Source organism: Oryctolagus cuniculus, chromosome 19, assembly GCF_051225735.1.
Source record: "Oryctolagus cuniculus isolate XC-2025 breed Fujian yellow rabbit chromosome 19, ASM5122573v1, whole genome shotgun sequence".
Taxonomy (NCBI): Eukaryota; Metazoa; Chordata; class Mammalia; order Lagomorpha; family Leporidae; genus Oryctolagus; species Oryctolagus cuniculus.
Genome location: NC_142885.1, coordinates 34,245,898 through 34,259,625, shown reverse-complemented (window position 1 = coordinate 34,259,625; position 13,728 = coordinate 34,245,898). Strand labels below are relative to the sequence as shown.

The 13,728-nt window shown below is 41.5% G+C and overlaps 1 protein-coding gene across 3 annotated transcripts in view; it reads right to left on the bottom strand.

The window, feature by feature from the left end:
* CRCP (CGRP receptor component) overlaps positions 1–13,728 on the bottom strand; it is a 39,677-nt gene that overhangs the window by 11,987 nt on the left and 13,962 nt on the right. Inside the window, exons 3-4 of one of the 3 annotated variants that reach the window (XM_070064752.2) lie at positions 11,642–11,740; positions 9,482–9,752 (exon numbers count right to left, since the gene is read on the bottom strand). In XM_070064752.2, coding sequence (XP_069920853.1) covers positions 9,482–9,504 — 23 coding nt within the window. In that variant the 5' untranslated portion in view covers positions 9,505–9,752; positions 11,642–11,740. The remainder of the gene's footprint in view (positions 1–9,481; positions 9,753–11,641; positions 11,741–13,728) is intronic. The other 2 variants (XM_002722281.6, XM_070064753.1) reach the window with 2 other exon arrangements.

The window sequence follows — 13,728 nt, the reverse complement described above, 5'->3', positions numbered from 1 at the left end:
CAGACCAGCCCAGCAAAGACATTGAGAAGAACTGGGCAAGTTCACCACTATTCTAGTCTTGTATGCAAAAAGGACCCAAAGCGGCAGGGCAAAAGTTTTAAAAAACTCATTGACATTGAAACCCTTGCCGATGGAAGGCAAGACTGAGTTGACTGCCTGTTAAAACAAAAGCAACATCAACCAGAGACTTTTTAACAAGATGTAGAATCCAAGCAATGTAAAAGGCCCAGGAAACAACCTAGAATTATCTCAATTGGGAAAATATGACTCATTGTCAAGGGAAAAGATAATCAACGGATGCCAAGCCCGATGATGACCGAAAAATTGGAATCATCAAATTGTTGGCTTTTACAACAACATGGGTAAAAGCATTCTTGAAATAAATGGAATAATCGCAGCTCTAGGAAAGAGAAGTTATAAAAACTGAATAAATGGAAATCTTAAAACTGAAAAATAATCTGAAATAAAAAACTCATGAGTGGGCTTAGTAACAGAATGGCGATGATAGAAGAAATCTGTGAACTTGAAAATTTCCAAAAACTGGTAGGACACACAGGTTTACATAATCAAGAAACTCCAAAAAGATGATTTAAAAAGGCCAAAACAACTTGTAATCAATTTATTGAAAATTGGAAAATTTTTAAAAGTAGTCAGGAGAAAACCACACATTATGTACTTGAGGATCACAGATTTCGGACCAGAAACCACAGAAATGGCAGAAAGACATTTAGGTAACAGCTGTAAAGTCTTAAAAGATCACTCCAATCAGTGAACTATCCTTCAGGAGTGAAAGAATGACGTCTCAGGTCAAGGAAACAGAGAAGTTGAAGGCACTGGACCTGCTGTCAAAGAAGTACTTAAGGAAGTTTTCCAGGCTGAAGTGAATGAAAAGAGAACAGAGAACTCCTGAAAAGAAGAGCAAAAGAAATGCTACATCTTCAGTAAACACAAAAGACTATTTTTATTTTCTTTACAATAGTTAAGAGCATAAAATGTAAATATTAAAACAGTGGAAGGGCCGGCGCTGTGGCGTAGTGGGTAAAGCCTCTGCCCACAGTGCCAGCATCCCATATGGGTGCCAGTTCGAGTCCCGACTGCTCCACTTCCGATCCAGCCCTCTACTGTGGCCTGAGAAAGCAGCTGAAGATGGCCCAAGTTAGTATGGGCTCTTGCACTCTTGTGGGAGATCGAGCTCTAGCTGTTGTAGCCATCTGGGAAGTGAACCAGTGGATGGACGACCTCTCCCTCTCTCTGCCTATCTATAATTCATAACTCTTTCAAATACATAAATAAATTAAATCTTGGAAAAAAAAAACTAGTGGGGCCAGTGCTGTGGTATAGTCGACTAAGCCATTGCCTGAGGCAACAGCATACCATACAGGCACTAGTTCATGTCCTGGCTGCTCCTCCTCCTGTCCAGCGCTCTGCTATGGCCTGGGAAAGCAGTGGAAGATGGTCCAAGTGCTTGGGCTCCTGCTCCGGCATGGGAGACCTGGCAGAAGCTCCTTGTTCCTGGCTTTGCATCAGCACAGCTCTGGTCATTGTGGCCATTTGGGGAATGAACCAGTGAATAGAAGACCTTTCTGTCTCACCCTCTCTCTGCCTCTAACTCTACCAGTCAAATAAATAAATAAATAAAATCTTAAAAAAAAAAATACCCTACTGGGGGGCTGGTGCTGTGGCAGAGTGGGTTAAGCCACCATCTACAGTTTCGGATGGGCACTGGTTCGAGTCCCAGCTGCTCCACTTCTGATCCAGCTCCCTGCTGATGCACCTGGGAAAGCAGCAAAGGATGGCTCAAGTACTTTGGCCACTGCACTCAAGTTGGAGACCTGGAAGAAGCTCCTCACTTCTGGCTTCAGATCAGCCCAACTCTAGCTATTGTGGCCATCTGGGGAGTGAACCACCAGATGGAGATCGATCTCTGTTTTTCCTCTCCCTCCCTCTCTCTCTCTCTCTCTCTATATATATATATGTAGCTCTGGCTTTCAAGTAAACAAATCTTAAAAACAACAACAAAATAAAAACTGCTGGGGCCAGCATTGTGGAATAACAGGTAAAGCCACCACCTGTGATACCAGCAACTTATATGAGCACCAGTTCATGTCCTCGCTGCTCCACTTTAGAGCCAGCTCCCTTCTGTGGCCCGGGAGGGTCAGTGGAAGATGGTGAGTTTTAGAGCCCCTGGAATCCAGGTGGGAAACCCAGAAGCAGCTCCTGGCTTCCATCTGTCCCAGCTCCAGCTGTTGCAGTCATCTCAGGAATTGAGCTAGCAGATGGAAAATCTCTGTCTCTTCCTTTAACTCTGACTTTCAAAATAAATAAATAAATCTTAAAAAAACAATCATTGTAGGCTGGCGCTGCGGCTCACTAGGCTAATCCTCCGCCTAGTGGCGCAGGCACACCGGGTTCTAGTCCCGGTCAGGGCGCCAGATTCTGTCCCGGTTGCCCCTCTTCCAGGCCAGCTCTCTGCTGTGGCCAGGGAGTGCAGTGGAGGATGGCCCAAGTGCTTGGGCCCTGCACCCCATGGGAGACCAGGAGAAGTACCTGGCTCCTGGCTCCTGCCATCGGATCAGCACGGTGCGCCGGCCGCAGCACGCCGGCCGCGGCGGCCATTGGAGAGTGAACCAACAGCAAAGGAAGACCTTTCTCTCTGTCTCTCTCTCTCACTGTCCACTCTGCCTGTCAAAAAAAATAATAATAAAATAAATTTAAAAAATCATTGTTAATAGTATTTTCAATATACGTAGAAGGTAAAGTGACATACACACTTTACTTAAAGTGGTAAATGGTTAGGTACGTATACTGAACTATAAATGGTTACACATGCATATTTTGTTATCCCTATAGCAACCACTAAAGATAAAAATACACAAAAAGATATAGCCAAAAGTCAGAGGATAAATCTAAAAAGAATAAGAATCATATGAACATTTCAATACACACAGAAAAATGCCAGTGCCACAGGCAGAGACTTAGCCTACTCAGCCACAGCACCAGCCCCCTGCAGCCAAAATTTTAATTCTTTTAAACTTACGAGCTCTTCTCACCTTTCCTTTTATTTTTTTTTTAAAGATTCCTTCACCCTTCCTTTTCTCCATGTTCCACAGAAACATTTCCACTGGAGCCAGCCTAGCTTCAGAACCCACCTCTAACTCCTGAGTTATTTGATTACGTCACTTCTTAAAATGGTTTTCAACTACAAGGAAAGGCCAGGTCCTCTCAACTGCTTCAAGCCTCAAATACCACAAATACAAACTGTTAGGGATATACATAAGGCAGGCAACTAACCCAAAACACCTGTAAGGATTAAGTTACTGCTCTTTTTGTTGTAACTTGTTTCAAAACTGTTTATCAATATTAAAGGCTGTAATAATCAAAAAGCATGCAGATTACAGTAATGATTAGGCACATTTCTACACCATGGCCTACATCAGGGCTGGAGAACTTTTTTCTGCCAAGGGTCATTTGGATATTTTAACATCATTCGTGAGCCATACAAAATTATAAACTTAAAAATTAGCCTGCTATAGAGTTACTAAATTTTGAGTTCTACCTATAGTTGGGCCAAACCAATGAAATGATTTTGCAGATCTTACAAGGCCCATGGGCCAGACGTACTAACCCCTGCACATCATTAAATGTGTTTGGAGAAATAACACTAACTTGAGCAGGTGACTGATTAATTACCTGGGTTATCTGAACTCACCTAACTATCACAACAAGTAAAAAATAGTGCTGAGGCCGGCGCTGTGGGTAGTGGGTGAAGCTGCCGCCTGCGGTGCTGGCATCCCATACAGGCGCCAGTTCAAGTTCCGGCTGCTCCATTTCCAATCCAGCTCTCTGCCACGGCCTCAGAAAGCAGTGGAGGATGGCCCAAGTCATTGGACCCCTACACCTACGTGGGAGACCCAGAGGAGGATCCTGGCTCCTGGCTTCGGATCAGCGCAGCTCTGGCCATTGAAGCCATCTGAGGAGTGAACCATAGAATGGAAGACCTCATTCTCTCTCTCTCTCTCTACTCTGCTTCTCTGTAACTGCCTTTCAAATAAATAAAAAATCTTTAAAAAATAAAAAATCATGCTTATCATTCAGAAACCAAAAGCAAAATACTCAAAAAGGAAAAAGCTTAACTGGAACCCTCAATTAATGAACTCAAAGGATCCTCATTTCTAATAGCTTCTATAGCAGCCCCTTAGATGGCTCTGAGAATTAGAATTAAATGACACTGTTATATTCATGAAACACTAAACAAGCTTGATAAATGGAAACTTCTGTAGGTAGAGATGACACTACCCTGTTCCATCGATATTATTTGCACAACCGAGCTCCCCAGAAGGAAGGGTCTGCAATTTAGCACATTAGAGGTGAATCCTCCATAAAGTGTCTAACACACCAAAGATCAGGAACAACTTTGGATAACAAGTCATAGAAACACATTAAAACTGAATCACAAAGAAATGAACAGATCCATAAGTAGTGAGGAAACTGAAATCAGTAATTAAAAACACTGTATTAAAAAAATTTTTAAAAAAGATGGGAGGGATTGGCCAGTGCTGTCACACAGTGGGTAAAGCCACCACCTGCAGTGCCAGCATCCCATATGGGCCCTGGCTCGAACCCCAGCTGCTCCACTTCTGATCCAGCTCTCTGCTATGGCCTGGGAAAGCAACAGAAGATGGTTCAAGTTCTTGGGCCTCTGTACCCACGTGGGAGACCTGGAAGAAGCTCCTGGCTTCGGATCGGCCCCGCTCCAGCTATTGCGGCCATTTGGGGAGTGAACCAGCAGATGAAAGACCTCTCTCTCTCTGTGCCTCTCTCTCTAACTCTGCCTTTCAAATAAATCTTAAAAAAAAAAAAAAAAAAAAAAAAAAGGCGGAGCGGGGTTGGAGGGCCCAGTGTTGTGGTACAGTGGCAGCAGAGCGCTGGTTCAAGTCCTGGCTACTCCACTTCCCAACCAGCTCCGTGCTAATGCGTCTGGGAAAGCAGTGAAAGATGCATCAAGTGCTTGGGCCCCTGCCACTCACATAGGAGACCTGGACGGAGTTCTAGGCTTCTGACTTCAGCCTGGACCAATCCTGGCCGTGTGGCCATTTAGGGAGTAAACCCTTTTTGTCACTCTGCCTGTCAAGTTAATAAATAAGTATTTAAAAAAAGAAAGGAAGAAAAAAAAAGCCTAGGACCAGATGGCTTTACTGGTCAATCCTACCAAATATTTTGAAAGAGTTAATACCAATCTTTCTTGAAATCCTTAAAAACAAAACAAAACAAAAAAAAACTAAAGAGGACTACATCCTTATCCATTCTATGAGTCCTAAAAGTTCTCATTAGCAAAGTGAAATAGACATGAAAACTAGGGACCAATATCCCTCAGTAATATTGATGCACAATACTAACACACAAAAGAACTATGAACACCACGACCATGTATTTATTTAAGGACTGCAAGGATGTTCAACATACAAAAATCAACCAGCATGAGCATTTTGCACAATGGTTAAGATACCACTTGAGAAACCAGCATTTCATATTGGAGTGCCTAGTTTCAAGACCCAGCTCTGCTCCTGATTCCAGCATCCTGCTAAGATACATCCTGAGAGGCAGCAGCGATAGCTCAGGTAGTTGGGATCCTGTCATCTATTTGAAAGACTCAGACTGTAAGCCTGGCTCCTGGCTTCATCTCGGCCTAGCCCCAGTTTTTGCAGGTATTTGGGGAGTGAACCAGTGGATGGGAGATCTCCATCTGTCTCTCAAATAAATAAAATAAATAAATACAAATTGAAGGGAAAAAAAAAAACAAACAAACATGGGGTCAGTGTTGTGGCATGACAGGTAAAGGTGCTGCCTGTAGTACTGGCATCCCATATGGGTGCTGGTTCAAGATCCAGCTACTCCATTTCTGATCCAGCTCCATGCTAATGCGCCTGGAAAAGTAGCAGAAGATGGCCTAAGCCCTTGGGCCCCAGCACCCACATGGGAGTACCAGAAGAAGCTCTTGCCTCTTGGCTTCGGATTGCCCAGCTCCAGCCATTGTGGCCATCTGGGGAGTAAAAGAGTGGATAGAAGATCTCCCTCTCTTTCTCTATCTTCAAATAAATACATTTTTTAAAAAAAAGTATTTAAAAAATTAATGTAATACACTATATTAACAGAATGAAAAGGGAAAATAGACATTTCAATTGCTGCAGAAAAAGTGCATGTGACAAAATTCAATACCTTTTCAAGATAAAAAACAGTCAACAAACTATGAATAGAAGGAAAACCTCTCAACATAGAGTATGAAAAAGCCAAAAGTAACATCATACTAAATGGTGAAAGGCTGAAAGCTTTTTCTCTAAGGTTGGGAACAAGACAAGTATGCCCACTTTTACCACTTCTATTCATCATAGTATCTAAAGTCCTACTCAGAGCAACTGTGCAAGAAAAAGAAATAAAAACCCATTCAAACAGACAAGAAAGAAGTAAATCTCTGTTCACAGATACATGATCTTATATGCAGAACTGTCTAAGATTTGATATTTGTACTCTATAGCAGCTGTGAGAATTACGTTGCTGTGAGAATTAAAATTAAGTGAGAATATTTGATGCTAACAGATGAATTCAGCAAGGTGACAGGATACAAATCAACCATCCAAATAAAACTCTAACAATGAATAATCTGAAAAGGACATTGAAAACACTACATTATTTATAATTACATGCAAAATAAAATACCTAGAAACAAATTTAATCATGAAGAAAGACTTGTATGCTAAAAAACTACAAAACATTACCAATAGAAATGTAAAATGGCACAAATAAATGGGAACACATGTCCTGTTCATGGATGGGAAGACTTAAGTAATGTTAACATGTCAATACTATCCAAAGAAATCAATGTATCAAATGCTATCCCTATCAAAACCCCAAATGGTGTTTTTAAAACAGAAAAAATCTATCCTTAAAATTCTTCTGAAATCTCAAGGGACACTGAACAGCTAAAATAATCTTAGAAAAAAAAAAAAAAAGAACAAAGTTGAAGGAGTCACACTGCCTGATTTCAAAACTTACTACAAAGCTACAGTAATCATAATAGTGTAGTACTGGCACAAAGACAGGTACATGGATCAATGGAATAAAGCCCCAAAGAATTACCTGTATATGTGATCAAATGATTTTTGACAAGGGTATCAAGACCATTCAACAAGGAGAAAGGACAACCTCCTCAACACATGGCATTAGAAAAACTAGATGTTGGGACTGGCACTATGGGTAGCAGGTAAAGCCACCGCCTGCAGTGCCGGCATGCCATATGGGAGCTGGTTCAAGTCCTGGCTGCTCCATTTCTGATCCAGCTCCCTGATAATGCGGGAAAGCAGTACAAGATGGCCCAAGTTCTTGGGCCCCTGCACCCACATGGGACACCCAAAAGAAGCTCCAGGCTCCTGACTTCAGATCAGCTCAGCTCAGCCACTGCAGCCATTGGGGGAGTGAACCAGTGGATGGAAGATCTCTCTCTCTCTAGCTTTCTCCCTGCCTCTGTCTCTGCATCTGCATCTCTATAATTCTGCCTTTCAAATAAATAAATAAATCTTTAAAAAAGAAAAACTAGATATTTACAAACAAAACAATGAAGTTGAACCCTCATCTTACACCACATCAAAAAATTAACAGATCAAAGATCTAAATGTAAGAGTTAAAACTATAAAACTATTAGAAGAACATGGGAGGGAAGCTTCATGACATTGGATGCGGCAATAACTTCTAAGATATGGCATTAAAGGCACAAGCAATTCATTAAAATTAAAAAATTCATGTATCAACAGAGTAAAGGCAACCCCCACAGAATAGAAGTGGGGCCAGCATTGTTGTGCAGCAAGGCTGAGTCGCTGCCTACAATCTCACATCCCATATAAATGCTTCTTCAAGTCCTGGCTGCCCCAATTCTGATCTAGCTCTGCTAATGTGCCTGGGAAAGCAGTGGAAGATGGCCCGGTTACATAGGTCCTTGCAGCCATGGGAAAGACTGGGATGAAGCTTTTGGCTCCTGGCTTTGGCTTGGCCCAGCCCTGGCTGTTGCGATCATTTGGTGAGTGAACCAGTGGATGGAAGATTGCTCTCTGTCTCTCCCTCTCTCTAACTCTGCCTTTCAAATAAATAAATATATCTTAAGGAAAAAGAAGAGAATGTTGAGAACCACTTATCTGATAAAGAATTAACATGTAAAAAAAAAAAAAAAAAAAAGACCTCCTAAAACTCAACAATAAAAAACCAAACCACCCCATTCAAAAATGGGCAAAGGACTTGAAAGATATTTCTCCAAAGTCATACAATGGTCAAGAAGCACATGAAAAGATACTCAACAGTACTTATCATTAGAGAAATGCAAAATCATATCACAATGAGACTATTTCAAACCCTTCAGATGACTATTATCAAAAACACAAAATATTACAGGTAATAACAAGTGTTGACAAAAATATGGAGATGGAAACAAAAAAGGTATAGTCCTTTGAAAAAACAGTATGGTGTTTCCTCAAACAATTAAATACAGAATTATCATAATGATCCATCAATTCAACTTTTAGGTACACATTTAAAAGAACTGAAAGCAGAGTGTCAACAAGACACCTGTATTTTCATGTTCATAGTAGCATTGTTCACAACAGCCAAAAGGTAGAAGCAACTCAAGAATACACCAACAGACGTTAGATAAACAAAATGTGGCTTATACATAAAATGGAATATTATTCAGCCTTAAACAAGAAAGAAATTCTCACAGAGGCTACAACATGGATGATCCTTGAAGATATTATGCTAAGTGAAACAAGCGAAGCACGGAAGGACAAATACTGTATGATCCCACTCACATGAGGTACCCAGGAAAGTCAAATTCAGAGACAGAAAGCAGAATGGCAGCTGCCACAGGTTGGCAGCAAGGGAGATTGGGGAGTTATTGTTTAATGGACATAGTTTCAGTTTTGCAAATGAAATGTGTTCTGTGGACAGGTGTCAGTGATGACTATACGATGTGAATACGCCTGATGCTACTGAACTACACACTTTTGCCTCAAGGAAACACACACATCAGTGTGTTCACTGACCAACTTTTAAAGAAGTACATTAATCTTTGAACCTGACTTTTCATCCAATTTAGTCAGAATAAGACAGGGGGATGATGGGATATGTCATATGAACTGAGAGGCCAAGAAAAAAAATTTAGATGGTAAAAAAAAAAAAAAAAAAAAAAAAAAAAAAAAACACACACACACACACACACAAAACACAAAGAAACCACTAAACACTATTTCTGGCTCTAGAAGGATCCCTATGTCTGTCAATTATTTCATCTACACTATTATGATCCTAATTTAAGAAGTACTGCCTTTTAATTATAAATCACAGACTCAACAAAATATAAATACAGTTACAGAGGAAGGCTTTTCTAAGCTATCATTTCATTATGGTCACTTTCTTCCTACTTAAGACAATTTTTACTTACTTAGTCAGCTTGTGGCTTTTCATTGCTGTGAGAAATTCTCTGACAATCTCAGGACTCTGGTGCCGACATGGTGTTTTTGATATGTACTTTAATGTCTACATACACAAACAAAAAAAAAAAAAGAGGCAAACATAGGCAAAAAAAAAAAATAAAAGAACAAGAAACGGGGAAATCAATGACTACAACTTATAATTTAGTATTTTGAAATTTTGCTTAAAAATCCTTTAAAAAAAAAAAGCATTCAGGAAAGTCAATCTTCATATAAGAATTTCTGAAAGAAAAAAAACCCAGTAGTTAAAACAGGAAGAATAATTAGTGACATTTTAGAATTTTCTGATCTTGGGGCCACTGATATAGTACAGCAGGTTAAGCCTCCGCCTGCAGTGTCAGCATCCCTTATGGGCACTGGTACGAGTTCCAGCTGCTCCACTTCCCATCCAGCTCTCAGCTAATGGCTTGGGAAACCAGCACAAGTCCTTGGGCCCCTGAACCTATGTGGGAGACCCAGATAAAGCTCATGGCTTCTGACTTTGGATGAGCCTAGCTCTGGCCATTCTGGCCATTTGGGGAGTGAACCAGCAGATGGAAGACCTCTCTCTCTGTCTGTAACTCTGCCTTTCAAATAAATAAATAAATCCTAAAAAAAAAAAAAAAAAAAAAGAATTTTCTGATAATTAAAAAAACTCAAATTGACAAATTCGGTTATTATACTTCCACTTTTTAAAAGAGGCGCCCAAAGAATAAAAATCTTGTCCAGATGGAAATACTCATATATGACTAATAAAGAAATGGCTAAGAAGTGACAACTCTTGGTCGGCGCCACGGCTCACTAGGCTAATCCTCCGCCTTGCAGCACTGGCACACCGGGTTCTAGTCCCGGTCGGGGCGCCAGATTCTGTCCCGTTGCCCCTCTTCCAGGTCAGCTCTCTGCTGTGGCCTGGGAAGGCAGTGGAGGATGGCCCAGGTGCTTGGGCCCTGCACCCCATGGGAGACCAGGAGAAGTACCTGGCTCCTGTCATCGGATCAGCGCGGTGCGCCGGCCACAGCGCGCCAGCCGCAGCGCGCCAGCCGCGGCGGCCATTGGAGGGTGAACCAACGGCAAAGGAAGACCTTTCTCTCTGTCTCTCTCTCTCACTGTCCACTCTGCCTGTCAAAAAAAAAAAAAAAAAAAAAAAAAAAAAGAAGTGACAACTCTTACAGAGAAGGAGTGAGGACAATGCACAATGCTTACAAACCATTAAGAGTACATGTTTGGCCCAGTTAAGACATCTGTAACCCTATACCTGGATTTGAGTCTCACCTCTGCTTCCTATTCTAGATTCTTGTGAACGTGCACCCTGGGAGGCAGCAAGTGATGGTTCAAGTAGGTGGGTCCCAGTCACCCAAGCAGGAAACCTGGACTGAGTTCCCAGCTCCTGGCTTCAACCTGGGCCAAGCCATTGCCGGCATTTGAGAAGTGAAACAGCAGATGAAAGCTCTGTCTCTACCTCTCAAAGAAATGAATAAGTAAATAATTTAAAAATCAACATCAGGTAGCAGGTTAAGCTGCAACCTGCAACACTGACATTCCATACGAGCAATGGTATCAGTCCCGGCTGTTCTCTTCCAATCCACCTCTCTGCTAATGTACCTGGAAAAGCAGTGGAAGACCCAGATGGAGCTCCAGGCTCCTGCCTTCAGCCTAGCCCAACCACGGCCGCTGTGGCCATTTGATGAGGAGACTAGCAGAGGGAAGATCTCTGTGTCTCTCTCTTCAACTGTCTAGGTTGCTTTGCCTTGCAAATAAATCAATCTTTAAAAGCAACAACAACTGTATCCTTTCCCTGTGATGCATGTACAACAGTCATGACTATAATAGCTTTCAGTCAGATCTGTGAGTCATGCAGTAAATTACAGAAGCCTCAGGATGAGGATTCCCAAATATGGAACTGGGGTTCAGAGGTGAGGGCAGTCAGACTATTCCTTCCACTTTTGTGGCTAACTAACCACTTCTGTTGGCCAAATCACCCCCACTTTTATATAAACAGAATAAACACTGGGTTAGAGTAACACTCCGCACATGAGGTAAGAGGTGATCTTGATTGGGTGGCCAGTTATCAGCAGAGTAAACCAACAGCGCTCAGTGGTGGCTTAGGGAGGCCTCCAGAAGCCCAGGCTTACTTCATAGGTGATAGTATTCAAGTTCTGTTGCCCAGAACTCTGTTTATTCTTCCCACTTTGTTTACGCCGCTCTTTCAGATCAGTTAGTAACTGGAACACCTAGGAAGAGATATACAAAAGACTTTATAAATACATTTGAGAAACGTTCTATTCCAAGGTCCATGATACTGGAAGATAATTAGGGGGTACGGCACTGTGGCATAGTGGGCAAAGCCTCGGCCTGCAGCACCGGGCATCCCATATGGGTGCCTGTTTGAGTCCCAGCTGCTCCACTTCTGACCCAACTCTCTCCTTATGGCCTGGGAAAGCAGCAGAAGATGGCCCAAGGGCTTGGACCCCTGCACCCACATGGGAGACCCAAAAGAAGCTCCAGGCTGCTGTCTTCAGGTTGGCCCAGCTCCAGCCATTGTGGCCATTTGGAGAGCAAACCAGTGGATGGAAGATTTTTCTGTCTCTCTCTTTCTCTCTCTAACTCTACCTCTCAAATAACTAAATAAAATCTAAAAAAAAAAAAAAAAAAAAATTTTTTTCATGTACATTTAAAAAAAAAGACAATTAGGTAAGTATAATACCTCTTTCTTCCTTACAACCTGCCTCCCAACTCTTGGATTGGAGTAAATATGAATCCCAGAAGCATGAGACATTTAAAAAATGCTCTTTTATCTAAATCAAATAATCCAAATTATTTTAATTAAAATATTTCAAATGTTTCCTATCAGTATATGCCATCTAACTGATCTCTGATCTCAAAAAACATACCAGATATTTCAAAAATATATAAATATTTTTATATTTAGATAAGAGTATAAAATAAATAAATTTTGCTAAACTAAATATATAATATTTTTAAAAAGGGTTTTGTTCCTCTAATATGAAAATTTAGCATAATAATTTCTTTCCAGAAAAGAAAAATTATGAAGCAAGTGATTTAATAGTTTTCAAAAAAGAAAGGACGAAATGCTACATTTCCCAGCAAGAGAAAAACAGATGTGTATCCATGCTGGGGTGGGAGAAGGGATCTCTGCTGTTTCAGAGACTCTGCCAGAAAATGGAGGGAAATACAGGCTCACAGACCATTATTAGATACAATGCAACTCCTATCCCTGCCTGCTGTTCCTTTTACAAATACATGGGGCCCAGTGAATGCATGGTGTCCCCAATGGACAAAAGATCAAACACCTAGCAAAGTTCAAAATGGACAAAGAGGTTCCTAAAAGCCAATGGGCTGACCAACAGACATTTCCTTCCTGTTTTAAGCAGCAACCATTTAGGATGAACCTTTTGGAAGGAATACAGCCAATCGTGTTTATTCCAGTACCTTCTCTAAATATCACACAATGGAAACTCAGACCTCCTTTAACTCTTTATGAGTTTAGACTCTGGCATATGGAAAACTGGGCCTGTCAGATGCTGGTACCAAATAGGCCCTGTGCAAAATAGGTACACAAAATACTATCACATCTCCTCCTTCATCAACCTCTTTCTTTCCTCCCTTTCCCCAGCAACCCTACCCTGTAAGTCCCTTAAATTTTAAGTCTTCTAATCATTCATAATGGTGATTCAACTAAACCTTTACTTTCAAAACAAGGATGGTACCACCTATGGACTGAGGATCAAAATAATAATGTATAAAAAAGCATTTCATAGGTAAAATGGGTAATTATGAAGAGAAATAAGCATTTTATTAGAAAACTTTTGCACACAGAAACAGTGCTAAAATAGATGGCTTCCATCCCAAGAAGGCATCCCCAATGGTTACTAGAATTTTGAGGACTTAGAAAGTTTGCTTGATTTAAAGTCTTCCCATCTTCCCAGAAATACTACGTATGATTTATCAAGCCTCAAATAATTCAAGATCCAACCGACAGGGCCGTCTATCCTGTTTTAAAAGTGAAAACCCGGCCGGCGCCGCAGCTCACTAGGCTAATCCTCCGCCTAGCGGCGCCGGCACACCGGGTTCTAGTCCCAGTCGGGGCACTGGATTCTGTCCCGGTTGCCCCTCTTCCAGGCCAGCTCTCTGCTGTGGCCAGGGAGTGCAGTGGAGGATGGCCCAGGTGCTTGGGCCCTGCACTCCATGGAAGACCAGG